General features: G+C 48.0%; 6 protein-coding genes across 6 annotated transcripts; 3 read left to right on the top strand and 3 right to left on the bottom strand.

Annotated features, from left to right (window-relative positions):
* Nucleotides 1-433: 433 nt before the first annotated feature.
* Nucleotides 434-5,483, top strand: DFJ58DRAFT_718596 (P-loop containing nucleoside triphosphate hydrolase protein; the record flags this gene model as incomplete). Its single annotated transcript, XM_041384498.1, has 20 exons — nt 434-597; nt 748-787; nt 830-997; nt 1,061-1,378; nt 1,403-1,891; nt 1,932-2,003; nt 2,071-2,515; nt 2,568-2,588; nt 2,644-2,915; nt 2,969-3,150; nt 3,226-3,406; nt 3,482-3,691; nt 3,738-4,031; nt 4,084-4,206; nt 4,271-4,303; nt 4,357-4,472; nt 4,523-4,646; nt 4,697-5,107; nt 5,160-5,299; nt 5,360-5,483. 20 exons carry the CDS (start codon nt 434-436, stop codon nt 5,481-5,483), a joined length of 3,927 nt encoding a protein of 1,308 aa, XP_041238530.1.
* Nucleotides 5,484-5,778: 295 nt separating this feature from the next.
* DFJ58DRAFT_110415 (uncharacterized protein) lies at nt 5,779-6,806 on the bottom strand. Its single transcript, XM_041378667.1, has 3 exons — nt 6,618-6,806; nt 6,436-6,552; nt 5,779-6,376 (listed from the first exon to the last, which is right to left on the bottom strand). The coding sequence occupies exons 1-3, from the start codon at nt 6,673-6,675 to the stop codon at nt 5,874-5,876; spliced, it is 678 nt and encodes a 225-aa protein (XP_041238529.1). The 5' UTR covers nt 6,676-6,806; the 3' UTR covers nt 5,779-5,873.
* A 132-nt stretch (nt 6,807-6,938) lies between these two features.
* Nucleotides 6,939-7,797, bottom strand: DFJ58DRAFT_733454 (uncharacterized protein; the record flags this gene model as incomplete). The annotated part of the gene is made up of 3 exons (XM_041386299.1): nt 6,939-7,340; nt 7,405-7,521; nt 7,576-7,797. 3 exons carry the CDS (start codon nt 7,795-7,797, stop codon nt 6,939-6,941), a joined length of 741 nt encoding a protein of 246 aa, XP_041238528.1.
* An 807-nt stretch (nt 7,798-8,604) lies between these two features.
* DFJ58DRAFT_110399 (uncharacterized protein) lies at nt 8,605-9,857 on the bottom strand. The gene is made up of 2 exons (XM_041378666.1): nt 8,879-9,857; nt 8,605-8,818 (listed from the first exon to the last, which is right to left on the bottom strand). Exons 1-2 carry the CDS (start codon nt 9,430-9,432, stop codon nt 8,692-8,694), a joined length of 681 nt encoding a protein of 226 aa, XP_041238527.1. The 5' UTR covers nt 9,433-9,857; the 3' UTR covers nt 8,605-8,691.
* Nucleotides 9,858-9,976: 119 nt separating this feature from the next.
* On the top strand, nt 9,977-12,741 carry DFJ58DRAFT_749080 (exonuclease V a 5' deoxyribonuclease-domain-containing protein; the record flags this gene model as incomplete). The annotated part of the gene is made up of 9 exons (XM_041387628.1): nt 9,977-10,221; nt 10,254-10,379; nt 10,428-10,578; nt 10,630-10,715; nt 10,768-10,819; nt 10,874-10,927; nt 10,982-11,978; nt 12,030-12,258; nt 12,309-12,741. The coding sequence occupies 9 exons, from the start codon at nt 9,977-9,979 to the stop codon at nt 12,412-12,414; spliced, it is 2,046 nt and encodes a 681-aa protein (XP_041238526.1). The 3' UTR covers nt 12,415-12,741.
* A 652-nt stretch (nt 12,742-13,393) lies between these two features.
* Nucleotides 13,394-14,386, top strand: DFJ58DRAFT_733451 (uncharacterized protein; the record flags this gene model as incomplete). The annotated part of the gene is made up of 6 exons (XM_041386298.1): nt 13,394-13,527; nt 13,581-13,694; nt 13,754-13,789; nt 13,844-13,859; nt 13,912-13,979; nt 14,035-14,386. The coding sequence occupies 6 exons, from the start codon at nt 13,394-13,396 to the stop codon at nt 14,384-14,386; spliced, it is 720 nt and encodes a 239-aa protein (XP_041238525.1).
* Between the last annotated feature and the right edge of the window lie 43 nt (nt 14,387-14,429).

Genomic DNA, 14,429 nt, shown 5'->3' with positions numbered 1-14,429 from the left:
CATTGAGTACGGGACTAGGCAATTTGCAACCGGGATTGAGTAATGGGAAGAGATCACAGTAACATTGAACTTCAATGTTCCACACGGAACGGACTTTGCGATCGTCGAACGGCATTGAAAATTCGATAGATAATCCTGGAGTTGATTGGCGCTCATATATTCATACAATAAGAGGTTGAAAAAGCCTGCCCTGAAGGTCGGCTGAAAGGCCTAGAATAAAGAATCGGACAGACCAAGGACAGACTCGTTGTGTTTGGAGGGCTCCCCAAGGCGCCAAATGGCAGAACGGCAGTAATCTGATGGGGAACCTCTTCGGGTAGTTAGAGCTTACATAATTGTAAATTAGTGACTCCTTGTTTAATCATTCCTCCAGGCTTTAACTTATTAACCATCCTGGACGCTCACTTGGAATTTGAAGAAGCTGAAGAAGTTGATGCCTCCTCGCAAGGGCATCGTTAAAACTGGGAATGCAGGAAATTCATCAAAGGCAACCAAAAACTCTGGCGTAGGTTCGCCTTTGCAGTCAGCTGATGCAGAGCAAGAAAAACCACTCTTCCCACCCGGATCCAAGTATCCTTTGAGTCTACTTCAAGAAAGGTATGGCTCATGCATGCTTTTTATATATACCTTTGTTGTAGGATTTCTGTTTACATTCGAAAAATCACACTTGCTATTCATTTGAAGAGCATTGATGTGCCCTGCAACGTCACAACCCGCAGATTTCCAGGCTAACTTCCCTGTTCACAGGTGCCAAAAGAGTGGCTGGGACAAGCCGACCGTCGAGACGGTGAGTTTGACTATTTTATCAAGCCTTCTATTATAGCTCAAGATCCACAAGCGTAAACATGGCAATGATTGGTCTTTCGCTGTTCACATCGCCCGGTTCGATAAGAAAACATCGCAGACAGAAAGGGTCCGACTGGAACCTCACCCACCTTATTTGAGATCGACTGCGCTAGAAGCGCGTCATTGGGGTGCCACATACGCTCTGTACCGTGTCAGTGTCTTTTTTTGTCATGCTTCACATGAAAAGTAGGATTGAACATGAGTCACCCGGCAGTTCTGTAATGCACTTCAGCTTAATCGCGTATTACCACCTGGGCCTCGTGATTACTGGACTGAACTAACAGTCGAACATAAAAATGTTCCAGAACACATGAAATGGATGTATGATGCTGATCCTTTTGCTGCACGTAGAGCAGTAGATGAGAGACAAGCGAAGGCAGTCAAAAATCAACAACAAGGAAATTCAAAAACCTCCATGATGCTGGGGTCCAAGGAGTTCGCTAATTCCCCCGAGGTGAGAATGTCCACTGAGTTGCGGGATTTGGTGGAAGATGTTGTCAAGAAGGTAAATCAAACTTCAATGACAGAGGCTGTTATTATTAACTAAAGTTCCAAGGGCAATGCGCTGCACTTTGGTGAAGACCCTGTGGCATCTGTGTTGCCCGCGGAGGCTATACCAGCTGTTACCCAGCAGCTCAGTCACTTAGGTTTCAAGTCTGATCAAACACGTAATACATTGGCCTTTCTATCCAAACCTTCGGCTCTCGGGGGTAATTTGTTGAATTCAATGAGCCCGCTGGAGGCGTGCATAGAACATCTAGTTCTTCATCTCCCAGAATGCGACCTTCCCGAGCGCTTCTTTCCTGGAAATAATTCCTCCGATCCATTTATTGTCTCTGGTCACTCTGGCTCTGACGACTTGGCAAAGCGATGGGTGGAGGAGAAAATTATCAAAGAGGCTGGATTTCCTGCACACACTGTCAAAGAGTGTACTGACAGGGACTCGGTAACAAATGTGGATCTGCTGGTAGCCTCTTTAGATCATCGCCTCCTAGGTGAGAGTGCGGGTGCCCAAGCCAATCCAGATGACATGATTCTGGCTAATGTCGTGGACGGTTTACGAAGTAATGCTGGATGAAGTAGAGGCTCTTGGGGCCCATTTTGTCGACGCGAACCATGTATCAATGCCTCTATTCAGCGCGCCCGTGGAGCTGCACGTCCTTGTTGCCGTCCTGCTCTGACCACTCCTTCCACAGCTATCCTCCTGTGTATATCACATCAAAGTCTGTCCCGCCGTACATGCGACTTCATCTTCTCTCACATTTGTTGCAAGAAATGAAACGGGACGGGTTTATGGAGTCGGGAGAAGGCTTTCTTATGGCAGCAATGAGGGTCCTCGAGGAGCAATGGGCACACGTTCAGTCCAACGGTTCGCCGGATGTATCGGAAGTACTAAAATTCTTGATACCTTCGCCCACCTCGTCGCCCACTGTCCATACAGCTGCTGTTTTGCCGAGGGGTCTTAACGAAACAGCGCGTCACAACATCCGGCGTCGCGGTGACAGTCGATCGAATTCGCAGGTTAAGTTAGATTTTGACAAATTGTGCCAATCTCAGGCATATGCAACGATGTTATCAGCTCGTAGACGCCTTCCTGCATTTGCTGCCAAGGACAATTTTTTGTCCTTGCTCGAGCGCAACAGAGTAGTTGTCGTGGTTGGAGAAACAGGTAAGCCCTGGTGTCTGTCACCAGCCCTTGAGTTAAAGAAGTACATCTGCAGGGTGTGGCAAAACCACTCAGCGTAAGACATAGTCAACCTTTGTCCATGCAATTTTTCCTGAGGCGTCAATTTAAAGTTCCACAATTCATCCTAGATTCCTTGATACTTTCGGGACACGGTGCTGAAGCTTCGATCATTATCACCCAGCCTCGCAGAATTTCTGCCGTATCTGTTGCTGCGCGGGTTTCTGCGGAACGGATAGACGACGGCTCTGTTGGATATGCTATTCGTGGAGAGACTAAGCATAACCAATCGACCAAGTTGCTCTTCTGTACGACGGGAGTTGTTTTACGAAGGCTAGGCTCCGGCGACGGGTTAAAGGATGTCACACACATTGTTGTTGATGAGGTGCATGCCAACCTTTCATAAAATCTAACCTACGACTGACTGACTACACGTAGGTTCACGAACGTTCTGTCGATGGTGATTTTCTTCTTCTAGAACTCAAGGAATTATTAGCACGACACTCTACACTCAAGGTGGTGCTCATGTCGGCAACAATCAATCATGAAACATTCGTGAAATATTTCAACAACGCCCCGATGTTGACTATCCCAGGCTTTACACACCCAATCACAGATTTGTACGTAGTCTCTTTGTCTCGACTGCTCGAATACTCGACTACCTACGGTTCTTACTCAAAGATGAATTATCACAGGTATCTAGAAGACTACATATCGTCAGTTTCCTATAAGCCGGCATCAGTCAAACCAAATAGAAGAGAATCAGAAGAAGAGAAACATGCATTCAGGGATTATTGCAGTTCCAAGGGCCTCAGCGAAGAGTCGACATCTGCAATCCAAAACATTATGCACGCGGAAAGGATTGACTATCAGGTTGTATTTCCATGATGTTGCAACACTAGACCAGCAAACTCATCATTCTTATCTTAGCTGATTGCTGCTATTGTTCAGCACATCGTTGCAACGTCACAACGAGGCGGAATTTTGATTTTCCTTCCTGGAGTTCAAGAAATTCGATCTTGTATTGATGTAATGCGTGGCATGCTCGGTGAGAAGGCTGAGATATTGCCTTTACATGCGAACTTGTCAAACGACGAACAACTGGCTGTTTTTGCGAATACAAAACGATGGAAAATCATTGCCGCAACAAACGTTGCCGAGGTCAGTTCGTTGTGTCAGTTAGTTCCTAGAGCTGAATGTTTCAAAGACGTCCATCACCATTGAAGATGTTGTCTACGTTGTGGACTCGGGAAGAGTCAAAGAGACAGGGTATGATCCAGAAAGCGGGCTATCTCTCTTGAAAGAACAATGGGTTACGCGTGCCGCAGCCCGCCAGCGCAGGGGTCGGGCCGGCAGAACGCAGTCAGGGGTTTGCTACAAGCTTTATACTCGCAAGCAGGAAGAGAAAATGGGCCGTTTCCCGATACCCGAAATACTACGAACACCATTGGAGAGCATTTCGTTAACCGTGAAGGTGATGCGCGAGAGTGAGGATGTGAAGGTTGGTGATTCTGTGTGATGGGCGCAGTCCATTGACCTAATTTCTTTTTTAGCATTTCCTGAATCGGGCCATCGATCCTCCCGAAGTGTCTGCAATGGATAAGGCCTGGAATGTCCTTGAGGAGCTCGGAGCCATTGATGCCGATGGCCACTTGACTGCTCTTGGGCGCCATATTGTGCGTGATTGCAGTCGTGTATCGTGCGTTCATTGTTTGACTAGCAGACACGCTCTTTGTATAGTCAATGCTACCCGTGGATTTGCGACTCGGGAAGGTTAGTGGTATGTTGAATATGGGATGGAGTAACTTATTGACAATGTCTCCCAGATGCTAGTTCTTGGCACGATTTTTCAATGTCTAGACCCAATTCTTACGGTTGTAGCTTGCCTCTCGTCAAAACCTTTATTCCTCAATCCTATGAATAATAGGGATGAAGCCACTAAGTAAAAATTTCGTCCCAATGTCCACGACCGGGACTCATTTGCATACGTAGGGCGAAATTACGTTTTGGCGAAGACAAAAGCGATCTACTCACAGATGTCAATGCGTATGGTGAATGCATGCACCTTCAGTCTGAGGGCAAGAGTCAAAAAGCATTGAAACTTTTCTGTGAAGAGGTATGGTCTTTTACTGTAATGGAACTCCAGAATTGATCAGTCTTGTGCAGAACTTTATCTCAACGTCCACTGTCAGGGAGATCACTTCATTACGCCGCGACTTCCTCTCCTCTCTTTCAGATCTCGGTTTCATCCCGCGTTCTGCAAGAGCGAGTTCAGAGGAATTGAATACGAACAGTGCAAACACAAACATTGTCAAGGCTGTCATTCTTGGTGGCCTGTGGCCTCGCGTTGCTCAAGTGCATCTTCCGCGTTCAGCGATCAAATTCGATAAAGTGCAAGCGGGCACTGTTCAGCGCGAAAATACTGCAAAAGAGTACAAGATTCACGATCTGACAGACGTGCGCGTCTTTTTGCATCCTTCGTCTGTCCTCTTTGGCGAGTCGACGTGGAAATCGCCGTTTTTGGCGTACTTCCAGAAACAGATGACTAGCAAGGTTTTCATCCGCGGTGCGACTCAGGTGTGTAATTTTTTTTGACGTGATCGTGGTCGGTGTGCTAAGTTGCGATCAGGTTCCGATGTACGCATTACTTCTATTTGGTGGACCTGTGTCCGTCAATCACATTGGGGGCGGTCTCACTGTTGGAAAGGGTGGAAGCATCGTCAAATTGAAGGCATGGCCCCGCATCGGAATTCTGGTGAACCAGCTCAGGTAGCTTGTCCCTGTCATCCGTTTATATCAAATATACTGATATTCGAACATCGTATATAGACGTCTCCTTGATGCGCAATTGCAGCAATGTATCGAAGACGGATCAATGTTAAGCGCCAGTCAGCATAGTGCAGTGGCCAATGCTATGAGCGTGCTGCTCGCCAACGACGGCCTATCTGGATAATACCCGGCAAAAATGCGGTTGACGGTGGGTTACGGATAGGGAGGATTGCATTGAAATAGTGTATCTCGAGTTGAGAAGCTCAAATAGAGTCTGTTGCGAAATATGATTAGATAATGTGCTGCGATGATTGCCAGGACCCAAGTGTATGCTATATGCCAGTGTTTGGTGGGGAATGAATGCTAAGAGCGTGGTATCGACCATGTACAATTGCAATGACGTATAAAAATGACTGGCGAATCATCAGCATGCCAACCAACCCTTCGAGCAGTATATAAAACACACCATGACCAACTGACAGGAGAAGTTAGCTATATTTATCCGATGGGACCCCAACAGCTTGTTCGAGGCCTACTATTGTCCACAAGGCAGCAGGACCCACGTCCCACAGGCTCACCGACGGAAGCCAAAGCCTTCAGAGGTGTTCTTTGAGCTACTTCGGCAGTAGCACTTGGAATGGCGTCCTGAGAGCGCTGTCAATTCCGATAAACGCTGAGCTAGCTCGTCCACAAGGTTGTCAGGTGGATATTCGCTCTCGGATGCGTCTAGCGGCGCAAGGGTGCGAGAGTGCGACTTGAACCCCTGACGACCCTCAGCCCCTTTGTACCTGCGACCTGGTCTCTTGATAAGAACGTCATCCAGGCTGCTATTCACCAGATCATGACACTGCCCTGGCATCACAGCATTCCAAGGAGGACCATATGGTTGCGTGCGAGGAACAGACCGCAAGGAATGCTTGCCTATCAACTTCGGCACGTTCACCTGTAACTGCGGTGAGGGTATAGGAGACGGACACTCTAAGCTCGAAGGAGAACTGATAGCAGGGGACTTGAACAAGGGAGTGAAGTGGCTCGTGAATGTCCTACGAAGTGCAGACGGCGAGTTCGGAAGAATGGCTGTACGTAAAACCGTCATTACATTGTCCCTTGTAAACCTGAAAAAATGCGACGCTTACAAGTTGACGATGTCGCGGAAGGTGCTAAGTCAGGCGACAAACCCGCAGGTTTGGGACTTGACCAAGGACTAGATAATGAAAACCTCGACCTGCGACTGAATTTCGAAGCCTCAAGTTCTGCAAGCATAGCATATTAAGTATTGATTCGGCATCATATCACATTGATAAGGTGGCATACGTACTGGGGGTAATCTTTGATTTCCTCGTCCGAAAAGGATTCACGTATTCTGCACGATACATTTCACCAGGACGTCGGGAAGGGAGGAGGCGATGACAACGTCCTCACGGGGTACCCGGCTTTAGGGTTGTGCTGTTGAGACTGCTCCTTCGCGCTAACGTTCATCACAACAGGTGTACACGGTGGAACGCTTGCTGGACGACGTTTTCCGTTGAAGGCTTTCCGAACAGATGGTAACCGTAAAGATATGGTCCTCGACGAGCGCGTAGAAGCTGTTCCTTCGGAAAAAGAGTCCACCTGAAGTAGGTTCATCGTGCCATGTTCATCACAGCCCAAGCCATTTCGACGACCGCGACGGCAATTCACAACGCTTATCGAAACACTTGAGTGGAAGGTCATGTACACGGGTACTCTTTGACGTGGGCGACAACCTGTAATTGCACGCGGTGGTATTACTTTCGTCTTGTACGGTGGGTGAGGATGGAGTAGATTCCCCTTGCGTTGGTCGACGCCTGGAGAATGGAGACATTGCAGGTGGCCAGCGACGCTGAATTGTCGGTGGCATCGGGGATGGGTTCATGCTGACGGACCTCGCCAAACTTGAATTGTAGGATTCTGTAGCTCCGATATTGAAAGAAACATGCCTCGAGGTCACGGGAAGTTGTCCCTCGGAAGAAGGCGTTTTATGCAGGTCAGGAAACGACGCTGCTCGCCGAAGGGAAGGAGTCTTGGATCCGGGAGGTATTAGCGATAGTGTCTGAAGCATAGGTTCTGGGGAAGAAGTCAAATACAAGACCAGGGAGCGTCTGTGGACTACGATGGAGTTGGCGATGAATCGGCTCTCGGTATGGAGGTGTCTGCGTCCTCATCGCAGGGACAATCCAAACTACTCCGAGAGCAAATATACTCTATTCCATGGTTCTATATTTAGAACATCACCTTAGATCAGGCTGTAAACTCACCGTAACAAATCCAAGGAGACCGAGTAGCAAGGCGAGGGTGCCTGCGAGCACAGTTTTGACTCCAAGTTTATCTGCGTAATTATCAAATATAGTGAAGATCATGGGAACGAAAGTATTGTTAAGGTTCCTCAAGTGAGGACAGCCTCGGGGTGGAGAAAATCGCAGGAACAGATCAAGGTGGCGTCTGAGAGGCGTAGAGGGTGAAACGAAATTACAAGGCATCCATGTGGGGTACCTCAGATGGACCGAGGCACTGGAGGGATATTTAACGTGTGACGGGCGACTTTTCCACTGAAGCATGCAAAGCGATAAAACAAACAGTGATATCAACGCAGCGCAGTGGCAATGGGCATGTCAGCCACAAAGGATGTTCGTGAATTCGTAAAAAGAGAGAGAGATGGTAAAATGATGTTAGAGGACGATTGTTCGACGTGAAGACGGGTCAACGGGCGAGCGTCGAAGTGGTTCGACGCGAACAGCGCAATTAATCGGCTTAAGTATACTGGCCGTGCATACTATCTTGGACTTGATAAAAGTGGAACGACCTCCATTTTAAGTCCTACTGCCTCCGTCCCGAGCCCGAGCTTGGTCGTCGTTCATTTCAATCTCAGCGGCGCTCTACTTGCTGTAGCTGACCGTAGTGTCGAGCGTGACAGGTTGCCACATCGGCCAGCTTACCATCGTGACAGGCCAAAAATTAGTAACTGGGGCGAAAAACTTGCTATAGTTACCAGCTGACGAGCCTTAGTAGTAGCGATTTTCATACCATTTCTACCAGCGCGACATATGAACCAGTGAGCAACTCGACCTCCGTGATGCCCGACCCAGCTCTGCGTGACGCGTGACAGTTGCTTCCATACAGTCAGCTACAGTATACAAAACGCAAGTCCATTGAGCGGAACAACCAGAGGTAAGTACCAATCTGCACAATCGTAAGAACATGGGAGAGACGTAAGACAAGGAAGCAAGTAGCACAACATCGTCAATGGTCCGAGAATAGCAATCGAAGTCCTGCAAGAAGGAAAGGACTAAACATCCAAAATTCAAAATGGTATGATCGTCTATAGCACAGAAAGAACGAAAAGTCTATAAGAAATGTCCGATGAATCTGCATGCCTACTCCGTTGGCGAGCATGCGTGACCATCACTATCTAAAGAATAACCTGGTTGGCAGGATGAGATTTGGCATTCCCCAGTGACACAAGCAACGCCTTCAACGTATGGGATATTCGTGCAGTCATGCCTTAATAAAAATGTTGGTGGTCAGCCAAGTAGAATCAAGTGGTCATCACCATACACTTACTCGATAGGATCAAGACTGGAACAACCGCCGCAGGAGCCCAAATCTGCCATAAAATCGACACACTCAAATCCTATTTTTTCCCACTCGGCAAACGTGCGAGGGAACTGCCCAGGTGTGCTCAAAACGGGGCAAGCCACAAGTCCGTCTAGACAGAATCCACGAGATTCCGCGGCGGTCGGTGCGCCACCCATCACGTGCTGTTCGTCTAGGCTGCGCTTTCGTGGCGCAGCCAAGTCCTCAGCAACGCGTTTAGACGGGGCTGGCGCAGCAGCACGGACGTAATGCGGCGAAACAGCCACATCTCGAGCTGACAGGCGCTTTGAAGGAGAGGCTTGACGAGCAGCGAGACGCTGTAATGGACTAACCTCGCGAGCAACATAAGCTGCGGAGGGCCCGAAGGATCGTTTAGCAGGAGGGGAAGGTCCTGGCTGCCGAGGAAGAATGGGGAGCACATATCTCTTTGACGGCGTGGGGTTTCGAGCCTGGATATCAAGTGAAGATGCCACGGCGACTGCAAACGAAAAGAGAAGAACGACGAGGAAGGAATTCTTCATGATGTTGACCGGTATGATAAGGAGAAAATGGTCTCCAGCGAACGAGGAGCTAAAGGACAGGTGGATCTAAGGAATAGAAATAAAACAAGCTACGCAGTATAAAACAATCTATGCCAGAGGCAGAGCAGCTCCCACAGCGCGGGTTATCCTGACGGTTCAAAACAGAATCAATTAGTAGATGTTGGAAGAGTTTTAAGGAAAGACGGGACCCTAGAAGATTCGGCTGTGCGGCTAGCAAGTTTCAGCTCCACACCTCTAGAACCACAACGCCCCTAGCAGGATCATGCCGATCGGCAATAAGCAAACATGTTTGAACACCGATATCGATAAGACAAATATAGAGACTGCCAAGCCAACCTTGCAGTATCACGAGTGCTTACCGTCATTGATCGATAAAGACACTTGACTTAAACGTGGAGCAGGACGGTCTGGCAGTGCAGTTAATTATAATCTTAAGTAGTACGGGACAGTTAATTTATTATGTCACATAATCACGTGATATTCGTGTCCCAGTCGCGTACGCGGAACTCTTCTTCTTCCAATCATGTCTCACGACGAATTTGAACTTTACGACCTTTCAGAATTCACCGAGGAGGACCTCACCCGTTTCGATACGATTGCCACGAAAACTCTGCTGCCAAAGGTCAGCCCAACTTCGGAATCGCAGCAAGATATCTCGGCAGGCCCTGTGGTAACTCGTCTCAGTAGCTTTGGTGGCGGACCTGCGCTTGATATTGCTATCGAGTCCCGACTAATGCGAATCCTGTTGAAGAAATTCTTAAACCTACCGTCAGTACGAGAGTATCTCATCTCTCGGCTAGCCCAAAGCCCCTGCACGTAACTAGCCCGCCTGTTTCTGGAATGCCAAATCAGACGAGTAATCTCTACAAGAAGTTTTTATCTTGGAGGAATGCATTCTCCGTGACAGACCTTGTCTCACCTGTTTGGTTTGTTCATAAGTCGTTCATTCACCCCTTTCTTACATTGGATTATAGGTGTGAAGTACAATACGAGTATGGGTTGTATGGAGAGCGCCACAAACCGCTTGAAAAGCGACCCCCCTCTTTCACGTCACGAGACGGTAAAACAATTCAAGTCAAACAAAATGTCGCACAACAGAACGCTAAGACACTCAAGAGAGGGACTGTATGTCTTATTATTTTCTCGTTTTGCAGAAGAATCGACCTTCTATTTTAGTCTATTCACAAACATCTGGAGCTGGAAATGCGGCCGAAAAAAGTTTTCGTCCGTACGTCGAATGATGAAGAGCGTTGGGCGTTACGGTATGAATGTTACATCCCCGTTGCTCAAACCATTTCCTGAGTTGTTCAACAGTCTTTTCAATCTGACTGCGGGTTTAGAACAATTAATTTTTGAGGGGATAACGGTAGGTTTCCCTGACGGTGAGATGATCTCGGTTGGTGCTAACGTAATATTGTAGAGGGAACTCCCAGTTTTCGGAATTACGCATGGGCAAGTCGTTTTCGGAATTATCGTAGGTATCTCCGCATCCAGATGATGAAAGACTGACATATATTTGATCCGGCAGGATGAAGTGACTCGGCGTGTTCCATCAGAAGTAAATAAACTTCACAATCCTGTCAAACGTAGCCTGGTCCCTTCTGAATCATCTCCCGTCAAGAAGAAGCAGCGTCGGTCGCCGTCCCCGTCCCAAAACGATATGCCTGTTGTTTGTCCAAATCGGTCTACTGAGGAGACCCGTGCAGCGGATCAGCCCCCAACCGAGGAGGAAATTTGTGACAATTCTATGGCAGGCAGTTCGATCCTATGGCCCATCCATCCAGAACCCACGTTCTACGATTTGACCCTCATCGACTACAAGACTCGTCGCGTACCATCACTACCCCCAGATGAGGATACGGTATCATCACAAATGCAACTTATGCTTTATCACCGCCTGCTCTCTCCGCTCCTCTCACCGGAAACCTTTGATTTTGATGCACTATGGGCAAAGCAATCCGTCAAACCGCATCGATCATTTTCCAGGGAATTTGTAGAAGACATCGGTTTGCTAACAAAAGATGACAAAGACCTTCCTTTTCATGTAGATCTGAGTTCCATGGTTGCCGCATGGGTTTCTGTCGTCCACTCGGCTCGGAGCAGCGGTGAACGACTGAGAGGCGTCCATCCCGAGCTGCAAATTATCTACCGAAAAGCTGGGGTCAAGAAGGACTCGGTTCATGATCGAAAACAGAAGGCGAAAACCGATGAAATGGCAGTCGATAACCCCCCGGGAAGGCTTGCCCCCCAAGAGGAGTTGGATATAGCTCGTGCCGTCGAAGAAAGTTTACGCCCGCCTGCTCAGGATGCTGGAGAGGCCAGCACTTCTCGGCCTGCAGACCAAAGCATAGAGACTGCATCTGCACAAAGCGAAAAACTTTCAAATGATGAGGTTATTGACCTCACTAGCCCTGTTGGGGAAAATCCTGAGCCGACACTGGTAGTGCAAGATTCGTTGCCTGCAGACACCTGTGACAATCCCGACTTCAATCCACAGTCGATTGCCATGAAAGGTCTTGAAGCGAGTCAGTATGAAACCTCGTCGAAAATTCTAGTATACTAACGCTTACGCACAGCTCCAGTGGCTGATGAATTAACTGACTTAGAAGACAATGGGACTCTTCCTGATCGAAATGGTGACTTTCTCGTTGAGGAAGATACTTCTGGCCTTTCGACGATATTGGGCACTAGGAAGTTCTTCATGGACGAAGACCGGCTCGATGCACATCTTACAGATGTTCTCCGATGGTGGTTCGGCTTTCGTCCTCCTAGGGGCGTTGAACTCGCGCAGTCCAATCGGTGTGGGTGAGTTGTCTCATTAGTTAGCGTCGTGAAAGCTACTCACACCTCGACAGCACTTGCGAATATCTAGACAGTTGCGAATGGAGAGAACGGAAGGCTTTCGAGGCTAGTAGTGTTGCTCTCGGAAAGCGTAAGGCGACACAGTCTTCAAGCAGTTAAAACCGTTGGTCATAACCCGAAACAAGCGAAGGATCGATCGTATCTGGGAGGAACAATGTAACTATGGATGTATTTAATTTACGCGCAAACAAGGTAGGCTACTTGGTTGGACCCTCGCAGACCTAGAGAGCCGGACTTCTAGAGATGCAAGCCTATTCTTACCTTCTCAATATCGTGCTAGGCGCGGTGTCTCCCATGATGTTTCGACAGGTCTCTCACCTTCGTCTTAGTGTGGAGCATTTAATAGGCTTGTATGGACAAAATCTTGCTTTGAACTATGTTCTTAACATATCCACCTCAACCAATCCTTAGCTTGCTATACACCCGTGTCAATTTGCGGCATAATCAACAGTGATCTTCGTTCCTGATTAACGTACCAACTGGCGAAGGTTCTTACTACATGTGACATGTAGTACCTGAGTTGCATCTCCAGCCAATCAACTTCATTCTTCGTTCCTGGATGGCGAACAAGTTTAACTCGGAATGCCGATGGCCAGTGGTGTCAGCTAATCAACGCAGACCACTATGAAACCCAAAGCAAGGGAAGTTCACCGTGACTGGCTAGATCAACCACTGGGGTGATGGTAACGAGTTTACAAGGTGCCCATCACCATCATCCGCTTAGATGAGCATGACGTTGTCGCCCAAGTGCTTACATTGCATAGAAAACTGCAGTGAGTACAATGCCTCGGCAAGTTGAACTTGAAGGGGACTGTGGAAGTTTCCACGAGTTGTCATCGCAATGGTTTGCTAAACGGTGTCACCGTACTGTGTACCATGTAACTACTAGTACTAAGCAGGCAGCTAATACATAGTACTGATTCTCACGAGCGCTCCGGTTGTGACGACTGAGTAAAATTGTGGCAGTGCCAGCCAGCCAGCAAGCTAGTCGTTTCGGACTATTACGGTCCCAGGTGATGCATTGATCATTGGGGACTACATTGCCACCAACCACAACCACTGTACATACAATCACGACATGGATGGCTGGGTTGATTACATCCATTTCTCATTTCTCGGTGAACATATCCTCTTGGGTTCTCTACGCCTGCACACCGTCTGGGATTTCTTCCTCGGTACCCTCTTGACTTCCGGCATATGTTTTTCTGAGAGGTCTGTGTCACAAACTCTACCGTTCACCCACTCTGAGTGATTGGAAACAAAAGATTCTTGTCGTTTCTTATCACCAAGCATTGGCGTCCTCGTTTCATTGGTCGTTCGCGACTAGCAAAAGCAGTATGGAGAGCAGCGTTATACGGTGTTGCAACAACACTTAGACTGTGAGTTGCGTCTTCATCAATCCATAGAAAAACAATGTCGAACTGTGAATTATCACCAGAACTTATATGCTTATTGCCATGTCATACCAAGTAGGGTGAGTTCTGCTTTTTCGATGGAAGTCAAGCTGGCCTGACCGGCTTTGGGCAAGTCTCATCCTTGCCGTTGTGAGTACCAATAGTCCTGTGAGATCATTGCAGAAAATTTACTCTCCAAAAGGTTGTCATGTTGTCAGCCGGACAATTTTTCTTCGAGTATATTGATGCTGCCCCAGCAAAGTCAGTCACGTAAGTGTCTCGTTTATCGTAAACTAGCTTGGAGGCTGATCAAACCCCTCCTAAGCTATGATAAGATTAGAGATTCTCTCCTGAACTCTGAGAGTGAGGATGACTCATACAATATGTCTACACGATCATGGCAGCCCAGAGCCCACCGAACAAAATCAAAACCGGAGGCTATTCTTATTCACCCCGGTGACTCTAACCTCGCCCGTGCCGATGCTGCGGCGCAGGAGCTTGGCATAGCTGGTGACACCGAGCGAGTGAAAGTCAATCGCTATCCTGTTGATCAGGATGCTTGGGAGTATGGGAAGGGTAGAGACATAGCCCGACAATTACTTGGGGGAACAGCACGACCTCCTCAGTCCCCGCAAGATCATCCCATGTCTCCGAGTCAGATATCCAATGAGTCTTGAGCCCCGAGGTTTCAGAACTTGTAGCACGTTAGATTGTTGTATA

Source organism: Suillus subalutaceus (genome assembly GCF_016647625.1).
Source record: "Suillus subalutaceus strain FC151 chromosome Unknown DFJ58scaffold_148, whole genome shotgun sequence".
Taxonomy (NCBI): Eukaryota; Fungi; Basidiomycota; class Agaricomycetes; order Boletales; family Suillaceae; genus Suillus; species Suillus subalutaceus.
The sequence above is the reverse complement of the archived record's forward strand: the minus strand, read 5'-3'. Positions and strand labels throughout refer to the sequence as shown.

Excerpts from the sequence above, each read along its gene's own strand:
- DFJ58DRAFT_110415 (XM_041378667.1), bottom strand. The coding sequence starts at position 6,675 with ATGTATCGTGCAGAATACGTGAATCCTTTTCGGACGAGGAAATCAAAG. Across the intron at positions 6,553-6,617 it reads GAAATCAAAGATTACCCCCA|AACTTGAGGCTTCGAAATTC; the intron begins GTACGTATGCCA and ends CTATGCTTGCAG. Across the intron at positions 6,377-6,435 it reads TTCCGCGACATCGTCAACTT|CCATTCTTCCGAACTCGCCG; the intron begins GTAAGCGTCGCA and ends TTTTACGTACAG.
- DFJ58DRAFT_110399 (XM_041378666.1), bottom strand. The coding sequence starts at position 9,432 with ATGAAGAATTCCTTCCTCGTCGTTCTTCTCTTTTCGTTTGCAGTCGCC. Across the intron at positions 8,819-8,878 it reads TCCAGTCTTGATCCTATCGA|GCATGACTGCACGAATATCC; the intron begins GTAAGTGTATGG and ends ATTTTTATTAAG.